The 19025-nt window shown below is 44.8% G+C and overlaps 1 protein-coding gene across 7 annotated transcripts in view; it reads left to right on the top strand.

Moving 5' to 3' along the window:
• The first annotated feature begins 15221 nt into the window (after nt 1-15221).
• Nucleotides 15222-19025, top strand: part of UNKL (unk like zinc finger) — a 131262-nt gene continuing 127458 nt past the window's right edge. For 6 of the 7 annotated variants that reach the window (XR_004374905.2, XR_004374904.2, XM_032789481.2 and 3 more), the window contains exons 1-2: nt 15226-15325; nt 17893-18102. Coding sequence is in view for 4 of the 7 variants with exons in the window: in XM_032789481.2 (XP_032645372.1) it covers nt 15246-15325; nt 17893-18102 (290 nt within the window). In the remaining 3 variants the exon portion in view is untranslated. Of the gene's footprint in view, nt 15326-17892; nt 18103-19025 lie in introns of all 7 variants that reach the window. The other variant, XM_075061297.1, reaches the window with a different exon arrangement.

Genomic DNA, 19025 nt, shown 5'->3' with positions numbered 1-19025 from the left:
AAAGCAAACATAATTCCGGGATGTATTAGCAGGAGTATTGTAAGACACAAGAAGTAATTCTTCTGCTTTACTTCACACTGATTAGACCTCAGCTGGAATATTGTTTCCAGTTCTGGGTGCCACATTTCAGGAAAGATGTGGACAAATTAGAGAGAGTCCAGAGAAGAGAACAAAAAAATGAATAAAGGTCTAGAAAACATAGCCGATGTGGGAAGATTGAAAAACATTAGGTTTGTTTTAGTCTGGAGAAGGCTGAGAGGGGACATAATTGTTTTCAAGTACATAAAAGGTTGTTAGAAGGAAGAGGAAGAAAAATTGTTTTCTTTAACCCCCGAGGATAGGACAAGAAGCAATGGGCTTAAACTGTAACTAGGGAGGTTTAAATTGGAAATTAGGACAAACTTCTTGTGAGGGTGGTTAAGCACTGGAATAAATTGCCCAGGGAGGTTGTGGGATCTCCATCATTTGAGATCTTTAAGAGCAGATTAGACTAACACCAGTCAGAGATGATCTACGTTGTACTTAGTCCTTCCATGAGCACAAGGGACGTGACTAGATAACCTCGAGGTCCTTTCCAGTCATATGATTCTATGCTATGGCAGCTATCCCATACCCCTAGTAATCTTTGTTGCTCTTCTCTGTACCTCTTCTAATTCTAATACATATACATATATTTGAGATGTGGCAACCAGAACAGCACACAGTATTCAAGATGTGGGTATACCATAGATTTATGTAGTGGCATTGTGATATTTTCTGTCTTACTATCTATCCCTTTCCAAAGGGTTCCTAACAGTGTTAGCTTTTTTGACTGCTGCTATATATTGAATGAATGTTTTCAGAGAACTATCCACCATGACTCCAAGATTTTTCTTGAGCAGTAACAGCTAATTTAGACCCCATCATTTTGTATGTATAGTAGGAAATGTTTTCCAGTCTGCATTACTTGCATTCATCAACATTTAATTTTGTTTGAATTTACCATTTTGTTGCCCAGTCACCGAGTTTTGTGAGATCTCTATAACTCTTTGCAGTCTGCTTTGGACTTAACTATCTTGAGTAATTTTGTACTGTCTGCAAATTTTGCCATCTCATTGTTTACTTCATTTTCCAGATCATTTATGACTATGTTGAACAGCCCTGGTCCCAGTACAGGCCCCTGGGGGACACCACTATTTACTTCTCTCCATTCTGAAAATAGACCATTTATTCCTACCCTTTGTTTCCTGTCTTTTAAGCAGTTACTGAGCCATGATAAGACCTTCTCTCTTATGCCATGACGGCTTGCTTTGTTTAAGAGCCTTTGGTGAGGGACCTTTTAAAAGGCTTTCTGAGTCACAGTCCCCACTGGATCACCCTTGTCCATATTCGTTGACCCCCTCAAAGAATTCTACTAGAATTTTTATCAGTGACCTAATGCTAATACTACTCATGGGAGGAGGTGGATAATTGAAACCTGACAATTATGCATAGTCTATTATGCATTCCTATTACTCTTGAAATCCTCCACCATTGCTGTTGCATGCCTCTCCCATCTCCTTGTTATGTCTTGAATTAGTTTGTAAATGCTTTGGGGGCCTTGCCTGTCTTTCACTGCAGCTTTGTACAAGGCCCAGCACAATAAGGACCCAAGCCCTATGGATTTTGCTGTATTGGTATTAATAGGAGCAAGTCATGAGCTCACAGTGGATGTGCATTGCTGGATAATATGCTTATGAGGCATCTACTTTCCAGGAAGCAAGATAATGAATTTACCAGGCACTAATCATGGACCTAGTTCAAATTACACACCTGGAACTAGTGTCAGCCACATCTCTCATGACAGTTGTCTGCTCAAGATCATTTAATCAAAGTACACATTTGCATGAACTAGATTTCCACCATTTTTATATACAAGCCAAAAAACAGCCCACAACCGCTTCTCTATCTAAATGACATTTTAATATAATTTTAAAGATATAAGGAATAGAATTTAATAAAAAAACCTTATACCCGGCTAACCATGCCAGTATTTGGGTGCTTTGGAGTAGTGCATTAAGCAGTGTGACTACATATCTGTGATGTGCTGTTTGTTCTCACATCCTCTCCTCTGACGGAAAAGCATGTTTTATTATAAAAGCAGGGAACTCCCAAAAACATACAGCTAGCCATGGTTATCTCACTAAGAGTCTCCATAAATCTGGATAAAAAGATAAGCTTTTCAGCATGCCTTGAAGATAAATAAGCTTGCTCTGTTTGAAACCCAATGGAAGGAGGCAAGAGACACATATTTTATCGAGTCCAGATGTCATGGTATAATTCCCCACTCTGAACCTTAGCGTCCAAAGGATGGGGTACCAGCATGAATTCCTCTAAGCTCAATAACCAGCTTAGAACCTGTAGCGCTGCCATCAACTAGGAATTCCAGTGCCTGGTACATTCTGGTCCCCCCAAGACCTTGCCTGGGGAACCCCAAGACCCAGACCCTCTGGATCTTTCACTAGGAAAGTAAACCCTTTCCCCCCTTGCCTCTTCCAGGCTTCCCCTCCCTGGGTTACCCTGGAAGATCACTGTGATTCAAACTCCTTGAATTTTAAACAGAGAGGAAAATGCACCTTCCCCCTCCTGCTCTCTCCCCCTCCCAGACTCTCCCTGAAAGAGAAAGTAATCCTAACACAGAGAGAAGATTAACCTTTCTCTCCCCCTTCCCTCCTTTCTCCCCACCAATTCCCTGGTGGATCCAGACCCAGTCCCCTGAGGTCTCACCAGAATAAAAAACCAATCAGGTTCTTAAATAAGAAAAGCTTTTAATTAAAGAGAGAAAAACAGTAAAAATTATCTTTGTAAATTTAAAATGGAATAGGTACAGGGTCTTTCAGCTCTAGACACTGGGAATGCCCTCCCAGCCTAAGTATACAAGTACAAATTAAAATCCTTTCAGCAAAATACAAATTTGAACTCCTCCCAGCCAAATGCACATTTGAACTCCTCCCAGCCAAATGCACATTTGCAAGAAAGAAAACAACAAAAGCCTAACTTGCCTTATCTACCTAGTACTCACTGTTCTGAACTTATAAGAGCCTGTATCGGAGAGATTGGAGAGAAACCTAGTTGCACATCTGGTCCCTCTCAGAACCCAGAGAGAACAACCAAATTCTAACAGCACACATAGAAGCTTCCGTCCCTCAAGATATGAAAGTATCCTGTCCCCTGATTGGTCCTCTGGTCAGGTGACAGCCAGGCTCACTGAACTTGTTAACCCTTTACAGTCAAAAGAGATATAAAGTACTTCTGTTCTATTAACTCCTACTATCTGTTTATGACACCAGACTTTTGTATCAGGTTTATACAAACAGCATTGTGAAGCCATCAGACTGCCAGTCGCACTTTGGTTTGTGCTGAACATGCAGCTGGAATCAACTGTGGCAATACTGGACGAGCAGTTCTGTTCAATGAGCTCTTCATCAAGGAACATGCAAGGAAACCCCCATACTGGGTAGAGTGCTCAAGAAAAGCATAAGGAGCCTTCAAGAAGAATTAAGCAGAGATCTTGGTGCCTTTGGAAACATCGTATCTCCTTTGTCTATGTATGCCAATTCTGCCCAGATGTAGAGACCAGAGAAAGAAGGTTGTGTCAGTGACACACATTTACCAGACACCCTTATGCAATGAGCAGATTCATCACTACTACAATATAAACAAACACATTAATGGGGTAAAAGCCTATGAGAAAAAAAATACTTAGCTCCTTCCATACTCAATTTAATAAGACATTATGGATATAACAAGGTTTACATATGTTGCCAAAGCGTGAAAAGGAGATCACCAACAGGCTAACAGCTATCAGTTGGGATGGCTACACTTGCAGCTGTAGAGCGCTTTACGTTAAACCAGCCTTCAGAGAGTGCATTAGGGAAAGCATGCTAGTCTGTCCACACTCACAGCTGAAAGTGCACTGGTGGGGCCACATTTGTAGCACTTCCCGCTGCACTGGGAGCAGTGCATTATGGGCTGCTATTCCAGCATTCAAGAGGCTTCAGATGGGGGTGGGGTGGAATGCTCACTCAAACAGTAGCTGTTCGTTTTTTTCTCGGACGAGCTAAGCAGCCACTCTCGGAGCTTTGAAAGGACACGTCCACATCCCGAGTTCACAACAAAGACAAGAGAGACCACTTCAGTTAAGAGGATTATGGGGCATTTCTGGACAGGGCCGGCTCCAGCACTGTTTTGCTGCGCCCAAGCTGCAAAGGAAAAAAAGAATAAAAGAAAAACCACCATAAATGGTTACTGCCCGCCGAAAGTGCCACCAAGGAGGGAAGAGTGGGACTGAAGGACCGCCGCTGAATGCCCGAAGTGCCGTCCCCGCAATGACAGCGTGGTGCCCTTTCTGTTGGCCACCCCAGGGCACCTGCTTCCTTCACTGGTGCTGGAGTTGGCCTGTTCTGGAGGTCAGTCAGTATGTAATAATGTTACTCTCAATTTACACTGGAAGCTGGTAGCGTCTCACCGCAATATGCACAGCTGTTAACCTCCGTGGAGGTGGAGTAACCCAAAGACCTGCTCTAGCCAGGGAGTCAGCGCACTCCCTGTATTGCCAAGTGTGGGACGGGGAGTAAGGTAAGAGCGCTCTGAAGGCTTTATTGCCTATAATGCGCAGTTAGACAAAGCCGTACGTTTTCTCCCTTCTCGTGTCTTGGGGGGTAAACGTCTACACTACACGTTATTTCGAATTAGCTTAAACGATATTACACAAAACAGAATCTAACCTAAAGGATCTTGCCTTCCTCCCCCACACCGAGTCCACCCAGTGGCAGATCCAACTCGAAATCGATGTGATTGCGTCCATTCTGGTCCAAAGCTATACCGATTGATTTCAGGGAGCGGGTGTCCTGTGGGTAAGCTGTTTTCCTCGCGACTCAGCTATCCCGATAGTTCCCCGTACTTTTGCTGGCCTCAGTAGTTTTCGGTGACGGCGCTTGGCTGTGCTCCTGGGCTGTCGCATGCCTATCTCCAGCGGAAAAGACAAGGGCGACGATAAGGGGGTTGCTCTCTGCCTGCCTTCACAAGAGGAGTAGGGGGGTAGCTGTACCCAGCCCTTCCCAGATGGCAGAAAACATTTCCCCGGGGGGGCTGGTAGCACTCCCCCTCCCTTTGTGAAGGCAGCAGACAACCCTTTGGGCCTTTTTCGCGGTAGTGGCATTGAGCAAACGGCCATAGCACAGCAATCTTCCCTTTTTTTTCACAGTGGTGGGGGGAATAAACTGAGGAGCTGTTCCCCTGAACCACGCCAGACACTGTGTTTGAACCTACAGACATTGGACTCAGCCAAGAATGCAAATAATTTCCAGAGACTGCTGTGGACTGGTGGGATAGCTGGAGTCCTCACAGTACACGCCTCCTCCCTTCATAGAGCGTCCATTTGAGTCTCTGGCTTCCCGTTACGCTTGTCACACGCAGCGCTGTGTAATCCTGGATTTTTTTATTCAAACGGCTTTGGCATTTCATGTTCTGTAACGGAGCCTGGATACAACAGATTTGTCTCCCATACAGCGATCAGACCTAGTATCTCCCGTACGGTCTATGCTGGAGCGTCTCTTTTTCGATTTCAGACTGCATCGCCAGCCGTGCTGATGCAGAGCTCCACGCTGGGCAAGCAGGAAATGTATTCAAAAGTTCGCGGGGCTTTTCCTGTTTACCTGCCCGCTGCATCCGAGTTCAGATTGCTGTCCAGAGCGGTCAGTGGTGCACTCTGGGATACCGCCCGGAGGCCCAAATAACGTCGATTTCCGTCCACACGAACCCTAATCCGAGTTATCGACTATCGAATTTAGTGCTACTCTCTCTCGTTTGGGAGGATTCCGAAATCGATTTAAGGAGCCGTTTAACTCGATATTAATGACGACGTCGTGTGAACGGATACAGCGTTAAATCGGTATATTGGCCATTAAACTGATTTAAAGTCGCAGTGTAGACCTGGCCTTGGTTGCGGGATAGATGGCAAAAGGGTTTGCTATGCACCATACTGTCTCTTTTATATGATCATTTCATGTGCTTTTAAAACACAAGTCCAGGGATGTCTGGGTGGTATTGCTGAGTTTCTAAACGCAAAGGTAAGGACCTAGTGTGGCCTGATGCAGGTGAGTGCTTGCATTTTAGCTCAATGGCTGGAGATGAGCTAGTTCACACGCCGCCTGGGTGTTGGTTACTTTGCTTTCTCAAGTTACAGCATGCTTTAGTGACATATATGCATACAGAAATGACTTGCAGCAGAGAATAACCTTTCTCCAATACCTTACATGGCATGCTTTATATGTAAGATCACAATTATATGAAAATGAGGACTATGGGGTACATTCCACTAAGGTATAGAATGTCACACATTCATTTTCTGATATAGCTGTAAAACTACTCTTAAAAGTTTTCTAAATAAATCACTCTTTAAAAAAGTATAGCGTGTAAAAATTCAACATATCTAACTCTGAGTTGTGAAGAGTATGTATTAAGGCTATAACAACCAACAAGAATGCACTTTTATCTAGAAAACCATGATTAAATCAAGTTTTCCTGACTTGTGATTTAAATTATAACTTAAATTAAATCCACCATGGTTTAGGGCCAGTGTCACAGCCTTATGTACATGTTTATTACTCAAGAAATCTTAAGTGACACTTTTGTTCTATGAAAAGATGCTTAGTCCCCGCACTCAAAATAGTCATTAGATCAGGGGTCGGCAACCTTTGAGCAGTGGTGTGCTGAGTCTTCATGTATACACTCTAATTTAAGGCTTTGTGTACTGGTAATACATTTTAATGTTTTTTAGAAGGTCTCGCTATAAGTCTATAATATATAATCAAACTATTGTTATATATAAAGTAAACAAGGTTTTTAAAATGTTTCAGAAGCTTTATTTAAAATTTAAATTAAAATGCAGATCTTATTAGTTTAGTGTGATCCTTGCCCTTGCTTTTCCAATGTCTGGTGGCACATATTTGGATACTTTAAGCTGCACATGGGCTTCTGAGTGATCAGTTGTTAACCATCTAGAACCCCCAGATCAGAAGCTGAGGTGAGTGGAGCTGGCGGCTGGTAGGGCTGAGCAGGGCTGGAGGCCTAGACTCTGTCTGGCAGGGGGCCTGCGCTGGAACTCCAACCAGAAGCAAGGTGGGGGCTGCGGCGGGGACCCCAGCTGGCAAGGGGCCAGCAGCCAGAACCCCAGGGTGGTGGCGGGATAAGCGGGTCAGCCCGCCCAGCTCTGGAGTTTCAGCGGTGGGCTGTGTCTCCACCCACCCCTGCTCTGGGGTTTCAGCTGCCAGCTCCTGCCAGCTGGGGTCTCAGCCCACTGCCAGCCTCTGGGAAGGCACCCCAGGCCAGCAGCGGGCACTGAGTGGGACTGGTGGTGGGACCCCAGCTAGCAGGAGCTGAGGGTGGGAACCCCAGAGTGGTGGCGGACTGAGCGGCTCAGCCTGCTGCAGCTCTGGGGTTTCGGCTGCCGGCTCCTGCCAGCTGGGGTCATAGCCCACTGCCAGCCTAGGTTTCCTTCCCCCAGGCCAGCAGCAGGTGTTGAGTGGGACCGGCGGCAGAACCTCAGCTGGCAAGGGGCCAGCACAGGGAACCCCAGAGCGGCGGCGGACCAAGCAGCTCAGCCCGCCTTGCGTGCCATCAAAAATTGGCTCACATGCCACCTTTGGCACATGTGCCATAGGTTGCCGACCTGTGTATTAGACAAACACTTGATACCAAACACATTTTTGGAGTAGAGAGAACCAAGCAGACATTTTTCACATTCCTCTATTTTCAGTACTGTTTAAAAAACATTTTGCAAGTGGAATTTCATGGCTATTGCATGAAAAACCCTTTATGAAAGTCTGAACATTTAAAAAGAAATCTTTATTAGTCCCTTTCCAGTGAATGGTACGTCATACCGTCTATTAATAAAAAAAAATTGAATGCACACAAAACATGGAGAGTAGTTAAAAACATTTTAAATAGTATGTGAAATACTTAATTCCTTTGGAAAGCAAGCTCATAGGCAGAAAATCTACCATTGTGCTTTATACAGACTTCCACTTTTGTCACTCTTATACACATAAGGAGCAAAGAGGTATCACCACAGAACTATGGTACTCACGTAACCTCATTGCTCTCTCATTTAATTTTTGAGATATCTTCTTTAGCCTTTGTCTTCAGTGTTAAACTGTTTTCATTAGTTTTATTAAAGTGAGAAAAAGGCCTATGTCTGCTTGATGGGGACAAAAGATATATTATACACACATGGATTATTCTACCGTGGTTGGTAATGTCAGATCCTTCTTATTCTCAGTATGCTGAGCTGAGCTGAAGCGTCTGTCTTCCCATCATCCAGATTGCTGGGACAATCACGTCTCACTGTTCAGTCTTTGTACCTCAGGTGTTTCCAGTTCTTGTAGGCTGTCACTGTCCACCTTTTCTTTCTTCCCCCCACTTTCTGGAAGGCTCTTTTGCTGTGACCTGGGTCAAATGGCAACCACTGTGTAGAAGTATCTGATCTTGATCAAGTAGTCCCCACTGTATAGCACTATCGTTCAGAGGCACAGTTCCTGGGGTAATCTTTATGTGTTTGTGCATTCCTTCAATAAGCCACTAACATTGTCTGGCCTCATCAAACAGAGCACATTTGAAATACATAGTAACGGCCAATATTTCTAGCCTCAGATACAAACATTACATCCATACAGATTGGATAAATACAGTCAATGTCTTAAGTTTTGCAGTGATACCCCACATCAGCCATCTTGCATAAAGTATATATTAGCTATGTCATATCCACATCATAAGCATATTTTCATAAAGAATGTAGAGTATATGTACATGTATGTTTGCTGATCTGCAAATAGTAAAGAAGCATGCACCTTTGGGTGGAAACACTCATGACAATAGTGCAGAGCCATGCAAGCTCCATGATTCTGTGTGAGATGGCAGACAGTGAGGAGGGCTAGGCAGGTTTGTGAGTTTAGAAAAAAAGGTGAAAACATGTATACATTTATGTATGGGATACATATAACATTAGTGGATGGATAACAATGCATTATAAGAAGTTGGATCCCATGGCCACAACCACCCCTGTCTGACCTGTTCGGTACCCAGCATGCACTGCCAAACCATAGCTTCCCAAAATACAGTGGGTGGACAGTGAGATATCTATTCATGGTGCACCTCACTCTGAATCGATACAAGTGCTTCTTGTGAGTACCCTGACTGCTGAGATAAGGAATCCAGGAGGCATGCACACAAGTGACATAGTAACCGTAGTGACTCTATGGTGACATAACTTGAGTTAACCGACACTTAAAGTGTAGATATGGCCTTAGGTATATGAAATGTTTGGGAGTATGAGGGTAGACTAAGATTCATTCAGGTGTTTAAGCTCAAGGCATTGGAACTGGCAGCCTTACTGCACCCTACAGGGTCAGGAACAAAGAAGCACATAAAAAAATATATCATTTATTTATTAAAATTTCTTGACTCGAGGGTGTATAACTCATGATTTTGGAATTCTTGGGGTTGTAAAGGTATCTTGGGGTTGTAGATGTGTGTTCATTATATTTTGAAAGGCAAAACTATGAATGGGTTGAACAAAAATTAGATCAGTCCCTCAGGATAAGTACATTGGCTATTAGCCAAGATAATCAGGGATGCAGGCCCATGCTCTGCATGTCCCTAAACCGTCCTTTGATTGACAGATGCTGGGAGTGGACAATGGGATTGTTCAATGACACACGACAGGATATTAGATTTGGCAGACTATTGGTCAGACCACCAATATTCAGTCAGAGTGGAAGGAAGATGATCCAACAAAATAAACATCTGCTCTAAAAATGAGAAGAAAAAATTAGAACTAAACATTCAGGGAATCCCAGCAGCAGATAAGACAACTCGGGAAACTGCTCGGAGACTCTAGGCATTCAGATATAGTGATAAGGGATTCTTTTCTTTGAGAGGATATATGTAAAATGTTCCACTGAATTAAATCTCAGGGATTATCTACCCCACTGGCAAGTGAAAGCGCTCTAACTTGCTGGCTCAGGGGTGTGAAAAGTCATCCCCCCTCAAGTGCAGCAAGTTTGAGCGCTTTAAAGCGCTAGCGTGGACAGGCTCAGCTCACAGTGCTTGGAGCTAATCCCCTTATCGGCTTTAAGAATCCAGCCCTGGGAAGCTGATGCTGAGAGGTGCTGTCTGTGAGAGGGGAAAATAAAAAAAACCCTTTGCCCCCCTCCATTTTGGCAAACCTGGGTGTCTCAATTGCACTGGGGTAACTGTTACCCCCTGTGCCAGGTTTTGGCTTTTGACACCCTCTGCCAGCACCTCATCCCGAGTTTAAGTCCTGCTCCTCCCCCCCATCCCTGATTTTGCCCTTTAGCCCCTCTCCTAATGCTGCCTTCAGCTGCTTGACCCCCCTGCCTAGTCAATTTCTGCCCCCTGCTCAGATCCTGGCCGCCCCCTGCTCCAATTCTCCCACCTTTGCCCCCTTTTAGCCCCTGTAAATTGGTAGATTTTTAGGGCAGGGTGAAGGGCAGTGGCTTCAGCAGATGTTACTGAGTATGCTCAGTTCATGTGACCACACAGAAAAGCCACTTTCCTCAAATAAAAAAGCCTCTTGTCCCTCCAACAAACTATTTTGCAGTGCACTGGTGTGTCTCAGTCCCACTGAGGTAACTGCTACCCCCTGTGTGGGGTTTTGGCCTCTGACACCCTCTGCCAGTGCCTCACCCCCGAGCTTAACTCCTGATCCTCCCCTTCATCCCTGATTTTACCCTTTAGCCCCTCTCCTAATGTTGCCTCCAGCTGCTTGACCACCCTGCCTAGACCCTGGCTACCCCCCTCTCCGATTCGCCCCCTTTGCAACTTTTTAACCCCTGACAATGGGGTGGTAAGTTTGTAGAAATTTTGGTGGTGCCCAGAACCCGCCCACCTCAAACTCCGCCCCTGACCTGTCTAAGGCTCTGGGAGAGAATTTGGGTCAGGGGAGGGGAAATCACAGGGTTAGGGTTACTCACTGAAGGCCCAGCAGCTTCTCAGGTGAGTGAGGTTCACTCCAGATGTCTCTTGGCCAGAAGCCTTCTCGGTGTCTCCTCCAGGTAGGTGCCAGGGGACGAGATGGCTGCAAAGTGTGTGCCCCTGCCTGCTCCCCTCCTGAGGTGCTGCCTCAGCTGGCCACTGCTCTTGCTACAGCCTGAGGCAGCCCAGGAAGGCAGCAGGCAAGGGAGAGCCACGCTGCTTTCACTCAGGCAGGGATGCACCCGCAGGGCTGGGGCTAGACTTGGGTAACCAGCTGTCCTCATTTTATAAGGACAGTCCCAATTTTTGGGTCTTTTTCTTATATAGGCTCCTATTACCCCCCCACCCCATCCTGATTTTTCACACTTGCTATCTCGTCACCCTAGGCTAGACCCAGCTCCAGATACTGGTGGAGCAGGTCCCCTCACCCAGCCCTGAATAGTCCTGGAGCAGAGTCCTACGGGTAATAAGGGCAGCGGCTTCAGTAGACGTACTGAGCATGCTCCGGAGCACGTTACTAAGCCGAGCCCTCTTCTCCCCTCCACCGGACTTGACGGTTGGCGGTAGAGCGGGATGAGTCGCGCGATCCTTTGGGGCCGGCGGTGAGAGGTGGCGCGGGCTTGCTCTTCGCGGGGTTTTCCTGGGGCGGGGGTCGGATCCCGCCCGGGGCGGAGACGGGCCTGCGACTCGCTTTACATCGCGTTTATTCTTCCTTTTCTCCCTCCAGGCCGCGCCCGCTCTCCTGTCCAGTGCGACGCCTCAGTCGACATCCGGGGCCGGAGGACGTAGCGGAGTCTGAGAGCTCCAGGCCCATCCCCTTCTCCACCAGCAAAGCCAGCCCGCGGTTCTGGTCTGTGGACAGGTCCATGGGCAGTCACTATCGGAGACCCTGGGTGAAAGTGCTGCCGGTCAGCCTGCTAGGGATAGGGCTGCTGCTCTGGTGCGTTTTTAGGGAGGAGGCAGAAGTCGACAAGCAACTGGGAGCCGTTTTCCATCAGCAGGTGCCAGGCTTGTTAGATGAGACCTCAGAAAACAAAATACTGCCACCACCATCCCAACAGGAAAAATACTGACCTGGGGGAGGGTAGCTGTAATAGCAGGCCCCCTAGGAAACTGCTGGTATTCCAGGTGATCTAATGCTGCACTGACCTGCCTGGAAACGCTTGTTTTCCCACCTATCAATGTCTTTATTCTGCAAGCCTGATTCCTCGCCATTGCTGGTAATTCTTGCTAATCCTCTTATAACTCATGGCAACAGAGTTAATCAAGTGGGCTCTTAACTTGTGCATAGTTGCAGTCAGAAGGTTCAATATGTGAACACTGCTGTACTGATTCTGTCCTAAGACTGGTTAGACCTGTCCCCCATCACCTGACTTTTAAGATTTTGAATGTATTACAATATCAAAGTCAGAAGGATACAAAAACATTGCACTAAAGGTGACAATGACACTGAGATAAATTACTTTGTAAAGCACAGTGAAGATAGCTACATACATATATGCAGTATTCTATCAAGCTGAATGTTAAGTTCATATTCTGTACTCTACTATTGTGTTAGGTCATGTGGAAATGACTTCCATAAAACTCTTTTAATGCACTGTCAGTATGAGTTTAATAAATCTGTTTTCTACACTACAGAACTAAACATAGCTCTGTGGTGGAGATGAACTTTCTCTGTCATCAGTAGAAAAGATCCTTTTGTAGTAGATGTAACTAAACAGTTCATTCATGAAGGCGAAAAACAGTCCTCTTAATTGTGAAGAGCAAAACAGTATCTGGGTAAATCTTAATTGCAAAATTAATCCTAACTTTACAGGTCTTAAAATCACACATCCTACTTACTACTGACTTTTAGAAAACTTTTCCTAGCAAGAGAAGGAGCTGAAGCCATCCATTTCTTCAGAATTTAAATTTTCATTTGAAAAACAAAATTAAGCTTCTAGCTTTTAAGGTTGCAAAAACTATCTTCCAGCTAAAACAATGAGGAGTCCTTGTGGCACCTTAGAAACTAACAAATTTATTTGGACTTAAGCTTTCGTCTGCTAGAACCCACTTCATCAGATGCGTGGAGTGGAAAATACAGTAGCAGGTATATTTATACATAGTACATGAGAAGATGTGAGTTGCCTTACCAGGTTGGGGGGGGTCAGTCTAATGAGACAATTTAATTATCAGTAGAATAACAAGGGAGGAAAAATAATTTTTGTAGTGGTAATGAGGGTGGCCCATTTCAAACAGTTGACAAGAAGGTGTGAGTAACAGAAGGGGGAAGTTAGTATTCAACTGTTTGGTATACTTGGTAAAGCTGTAAACAACAACCAAAGTTATGTTTTCTATGGAATCTTGCTGTTGCCCCTCCCTAGTCTGTCATAATCTCTTATGGCTAAAAGGTGTCTGGTAAATTTCTCAAGTCCAGTTTTTTGAATCCCCATTAAATTGGTTTAATAGTTGTAACAAGGGCTGATAACAATTAAACATATGAGATATATTTAAGGGAATGTCCCAAAGGAGTGAGGAATGAGACAGGGTGGCCATGAACTTCACTGCGTTTAGAATCAAATGCAAAATCCATTTAGTCTTCTTCAAAATACCCTTCTTTTTCTCCACCTATCACCCCTTCTTGTGTATATGGTTTTAAAAAAAATCCAGTGCTGACTGGAGTGAAGAACCAACTAAATCTTATATACATACCTCTTTAATGTCATGATGGGTGCTAGATAAGACCTTTATAAAGTTTGAGTATAACCCAGCTATATGTGTTTTTTAAAAAAAACCCACTTCTCAGTGTCACTGAATTATTTATCTTGCCAAGTGGTGATTCTTAAATTTTACATATATACTCTGATGTGGACACTGTGCACAGTAGAAAAGTGCAGTGCTATTTAAAAGTTAATCTTAAAACATACTCTTAATGTGTTTTAGCTGTGTAATAAAATGCCTATGCCACTGAACTTCTTTAAATATAAATTAATTAGGAACTGGTGCTGGTACCTCCCATATACTCTACAAGAATAAGAACAAGCCTAGGAGATTTCTACATCTTTCCCTGCCTTGATGTTATATATTATCAGAGTGCTTTAGAAGACATTGTGAAATATTATTTCTGTTTTATGGGTGATAAAACTGACGCTTAAAACTGTCACATTTATTGAGTTTGGGAATCAGGAATAGAATCTTGGTCCCTTAGTATTAGGTTTCTGCCTCATTCACTAGACCAGTGGCTCCCTGGGAAGACAAACTTATTCTCTAATAGTAAAATGGGGCTACTACTGCAGAATGAGACAGGCCTTCTTACTAATGGTTAGCAAGTGGTGGATTTATGGGTATCCTCAGTTGAAGCCTTGAGGCAGTCTGTGGGAAAGAAGTCTTGCAACTGACAGATGGACTGAGTATTTGACCCTGTCTGTGACTGTAGCTATAGGATCAGCATTAGGGACGAAGTCATGGGCCAGGGGGAGGAACTTGTTACTGCAGGAGCATCCATGAGAATATTTAATGTGTAAGGTCTTCAAAGAGTAATAGTATTATAAGAAGACTGCAACAGAACCACCATTAAAAGCTAACTCTGAAATACATACAGAAAAGCATATTTCAGGGTATTGCTGCCAAAGATCACGTATAAAAAGAAAATGCTTCCTCTGTCCACCTCTTCTTTTGCCAACATCTAGGAAAGGCACATGACTCTTTCAGTCCCTAGGTCGGGGAGAGGCAGAAGAGCCGGCAGCAGTAGGGCGGATCTGAGGTGTTGTATAGATAGGGGTTGGAAGGCCTCATTTCAAGAAGCCTGCCGTTATAGAGAAGGGAGTTTCATTTATGTGTTGTACCTGAGTCTGCTGATAAATCATCCCAATGAGCAAGGCACCCCCTGAGACGTATCAGTCAGCGATTGCTTGAGAGGGGTATACCCAGTGTGGCCCTGGCCCCCTGCACTCTCATGCACACAAGCCCCCTTGTTTTCAGCGCCCCAAAGGTTTCCAAGCCGCAGACTTAGCCCTGGGCTGCGGCCTCCCTGCGCTGTAAAGAGTTTAGCAGTGTGGGGGGAACCAGTTGAGTAGCTCCCGCAATACCTGTCCGCTGTTGGTCAGCGCCTCCCGTCCCAGACTCCCTCTCCACGCCCGGGTGGGGTTTATCCCCCGGCTCAGCAGGAGACGGGGGTGCCTTCGCGCCGGGCGGGGCTGGGGGATGTGGCTCCGGCCTGGCAGGCGCCTGCGCTGTGGCTACAGCTGAGGAAGATGCCGTCGGTTTCGAAAGCGGTTTCTCGAGGTGGCGGGTGCGGTGGGTTCCCGCAGACCGAGCAGCCGACGCACTATACGTAGGTATCGGGCCCTGGAGCCACCTTTCGCGCCCTCGCCCCTGCCAAGCCTGGCCCAACGCCTGGCGGGGGTCGTAGGCCCTGAGGTAACAGACCCGGCCTGGGTCTAGCGGGTCTCGGGCGGCGGCAGGGCAGGGGATGTGAGAGCCTGAGAGGCTGCTGTCCTCCGGCGCCGGAACGCGGCCCGAGAGCCCCTAACTCGCCGGCGGCCCTAGAACGCGGCCGAGTGCCCCTAACGCGACCTGCGGCCTCGCCGCCCTTGAAGCATTACCCGAGCGCCCCTAATCCCCCGTACAACCCTCTAATGTTCGTGAAACACCGACCTACAGCCCTCCCAAGTCACCCCCACCATCCTTTAACGCTTCCCAGATGCCCCAATCCTCCCACAGCCCCCAGACCGCTCCTAGTCCTCCTTATAACCGCTCCTGTCATCCCCAAACAAACACCACCATGCACCCAAGACACTCATAACCCTTGAGACACCCCTAAAGACTTCATAACCATCTCTTCATTCTTTAACACTCTTATACCCTGGTAACCTTAACTACCCCTAAACCAGGGGTCAGCAGCCTTTCAGAAGTGGTGTGCCCAGTCTTCATTTTTCACTGTAATTTAAGGTTTCGCGTGCCAGTAACACATTTTAATGTTTTTAGAAGGTCTCTTTCTATAAATCTATAATATATAACTAAACTATTGTTGTATGTAAAGTCAATAAGGTTTTAAAAATGTTTAAGAAGCTTCATTTAAAATTAAATTAAAATGCAGAGCTCCCCAGAGTGGTGGCCAGGACCCAGGCAGTGTGAGCGCCACAGAAAATCAGCTCGCGTGCCGCAGGTTGCCTACCCCTGCCCTAAACAAACATAAGAAACATAACCTCCGTGACTATCTCAGAAGCTCCTAGATAACCCTGACACCCCCCCATAAATATTCCCAAAGCACATCCCCAATAACTGAATTACCTCCAGCCTCCAGATTATTGGGGATTTCTAGTGGACTGCCCAAAGCATCACATAACCCCCAGATCTCAATAGTTTGCACAGTAACAATCTCCAATAAACAAGCTCTTCCAAACTTCCAGTACCTTCCCTAGTAACTTTTGTGTTCTTTTCCATCATCCCTGCTCTTTCTTCTCCCTGGGATAAACTCCCTCTTCATTTCCTATGTTCTTTCTGTTCACTTCTATCCACCTTCCCTCTCCTACACTTGCACCCTCTAGACTACTATACCACTGTGAAGGGAGTTGCAATCCCTCCCCCATTTCTCATGTCAGTGTTCCCAGGATAGGCTTCTATGCAATGCGAGTCTGTGCTGTGGGGTTATTGGAGTTAAGAGGCATTTCTGACATAAAACCAAATGTGGTTATTTGAAAAAACAGCTCTAGTAGGATTAGGTAGTACAGGGGTCGGCAACCTTTCAGAAGTGGTGTGTTGAGTCTTATTCACTCTAATTTAAGGTTTCGCGTGCCAGTAATACATTTTAACGTTTTTAGAAGATCTCTTTCTATAAGTCTAAGTCTATAATATACAACTAAACTATTGTTGTATGCAAAGTAAATAAGGTTTTTAAAATGTTTAAGAAGCTTCATTTAAAATTAAATTAAAATGCAGAGCCCCCGGGCTGGTGGCCAGGACCCAGGCAGTGTGAATGCCACTGAAAATCACCTCATGTGCCGCCTTGGGTACCCATGCCATAGGTTGCCTATCCCTGATCTATTATAATAGGGAGTCTGAATTCTCATTCAAGTAACTTGTTTTGAAGTGCTTGGAACTGCTGTATGATTGTCACTTAGGGAAATCTAATTTTTAAAGCCTATAGACATGATTTTTGACTGTAGTATTTGATATAAATTAGGGCTGTCGATTAATCACAGTGAACTTACACGATTAACTCAAAAAAATTAATCACGATTAAAAAAATTATTCATGATTAATCACACTGAAGAAATAGTATTTTTAATTCACCTCATACAAATACTGTAGTTCAATCTCTGTGTTGTGAAAGTGCAACTTACAATGAAGACTTTTTTTGTTACATAACTACACTGAAAACCAAGACAATGTAAAACTTAAAAGCCTTCAAGTCCACTCAGTCCTACTTCTTGTTCTGCCAATCATTAAGGCAAACAAGTTTGTTAATGCAGCCCTCTTCTTATTTACAATGTCAACAGAAAGTGAGAACAGGCATTTGCATGGCACTTTTGTAGCCGGCATTGGAAGGTATTTAAATAAATGGTATTCTATTATTTTTTAAAAGTGCGATTAATCACAATTAATTTTTCTAACCATGCAGTTAATTTTTTAACCGCTTGACAGCCCTAATATAAACATTATTATTTAAGTTGTGCAACGTAGTTTACAGGAATTACAATAGTAATGCAAATTTAATTAAAAATTGTCATATTTAATTTCTAGCTAAGCAGTAAAATGTATGTAGAGAATATAATTTTACACAGGATAAAATTGTACACTCTCATGGGCTGAACATGTTGAATTATCAAGTGCCTTGTTAATGCTGTAATCAATATGCCTCCAATAAGATGAACTTGTAACACAGTTTAATTTTTTTAGGTATCTAAAGGACTTTAGGACAGAGCAGTGCCCCCTATTCTTGCAGCACAAGTGTACCCAGCACAGACCATTTACCTGTTTTCACTGGCATTTCCTAAATCAGCGTCGTCGTAGACCCATTCGAAGGCGTGATGGGACTTTTAACTACAGTCCAGATGTTTATTGTACAAAATATGATGAGACCACAGGAATCTGTCCAGATGGAGATGAGTAAGTTTCTCCCCTTCCCCCCCGAGTCAGTTTGGCATTTGCAATATTATCAGTGACTTTATGTACATACAGAGATGTACTTTTGGTTAGAGAATCATTGGTATCTGGTAAAACTTGCTGAGTTAGTTTTGAGAGATTTCTTCTAACTTTAAGTAATTTATCAGATTTTTTGTGAGCACAGAATCATAGAATTATAGGTTTCAAAGGGGCTGCAAAGCCCTTGCCAAGGTGCGGGATTTGTTGTTTCTAAATCATCCAAGGCCACGTCTACACTACGGGATAATATCGAATTAGCTAAAATCGGTTTTATAAAACTGATATTATAAATTCGATTTCATGCGGCCACACTAGGCACAGTAATTCGGCATTGTGCGTCCATGGTCCGAGGCTAACGTCGATTTCTGAAGCGTTGCATTGTGGGTAGCTCTTCCGTAGCTATCCCATAGTTCCCGCAGTCTCCCCCTCCCCGCCCGCTTGGAATCTGGTGAATCAATATTGTCGCAGGGTTAAACTGAGGTAAAATGTCTTCAGTCATTCCTTCTCTGGAAAAACATACGCTGACGTCCTTTTTGCGCTGTGTTTTCCCTGGATTGTCCTGGCAGACGCCATAATGCACAGCAACCATGAGAGCCAGTTCAGCTTTTTTTTTTTTTTCCGGCACCGTACTAGTGGTACTAGAGCCAGCGGAGAGAGAGGCGATACCTCCAAGCGCTACACAGCAGCATTCACACTTGCTTGAAGAGGCAGAGATGGTTACGGTCGTTCTGTACCGCTACGCCGGAGAAAAACTGGCATATGAGATGAATGGTTATTCTCCTCCTCTGTACTGTCCGCTGTACCCTGCAGTGCCCTGGCTTGAAATCGGGATAGGGGGCGCAACGCAAGAGCAAAATGAGGATTCGACTGTCCCGTTGGCGCGGGAC

The sequence above is a fragment of the Chelonoidis abingdonii genome, unplaced genomic scaffold (genome assembly GCF_003597395.2).
Source record: "Chelonoidis abingdonii isolate Lonesome George unplaced genomic scaffold, CheloAbing_2.0 scaffold0003, whole genome shotgun sequence".
NCBI classification, from domain to species: Eukaryota; Metazoa; Chordata; order Testudines; family Testudinidae; genus Chelonoidis; species Chelonoidis abingdonii.
The sequence above is the reverse complement of the archived record's forward strand: the minus strand, read 5'-3'. Positions and strand labels throughout refer to the sequence as shown.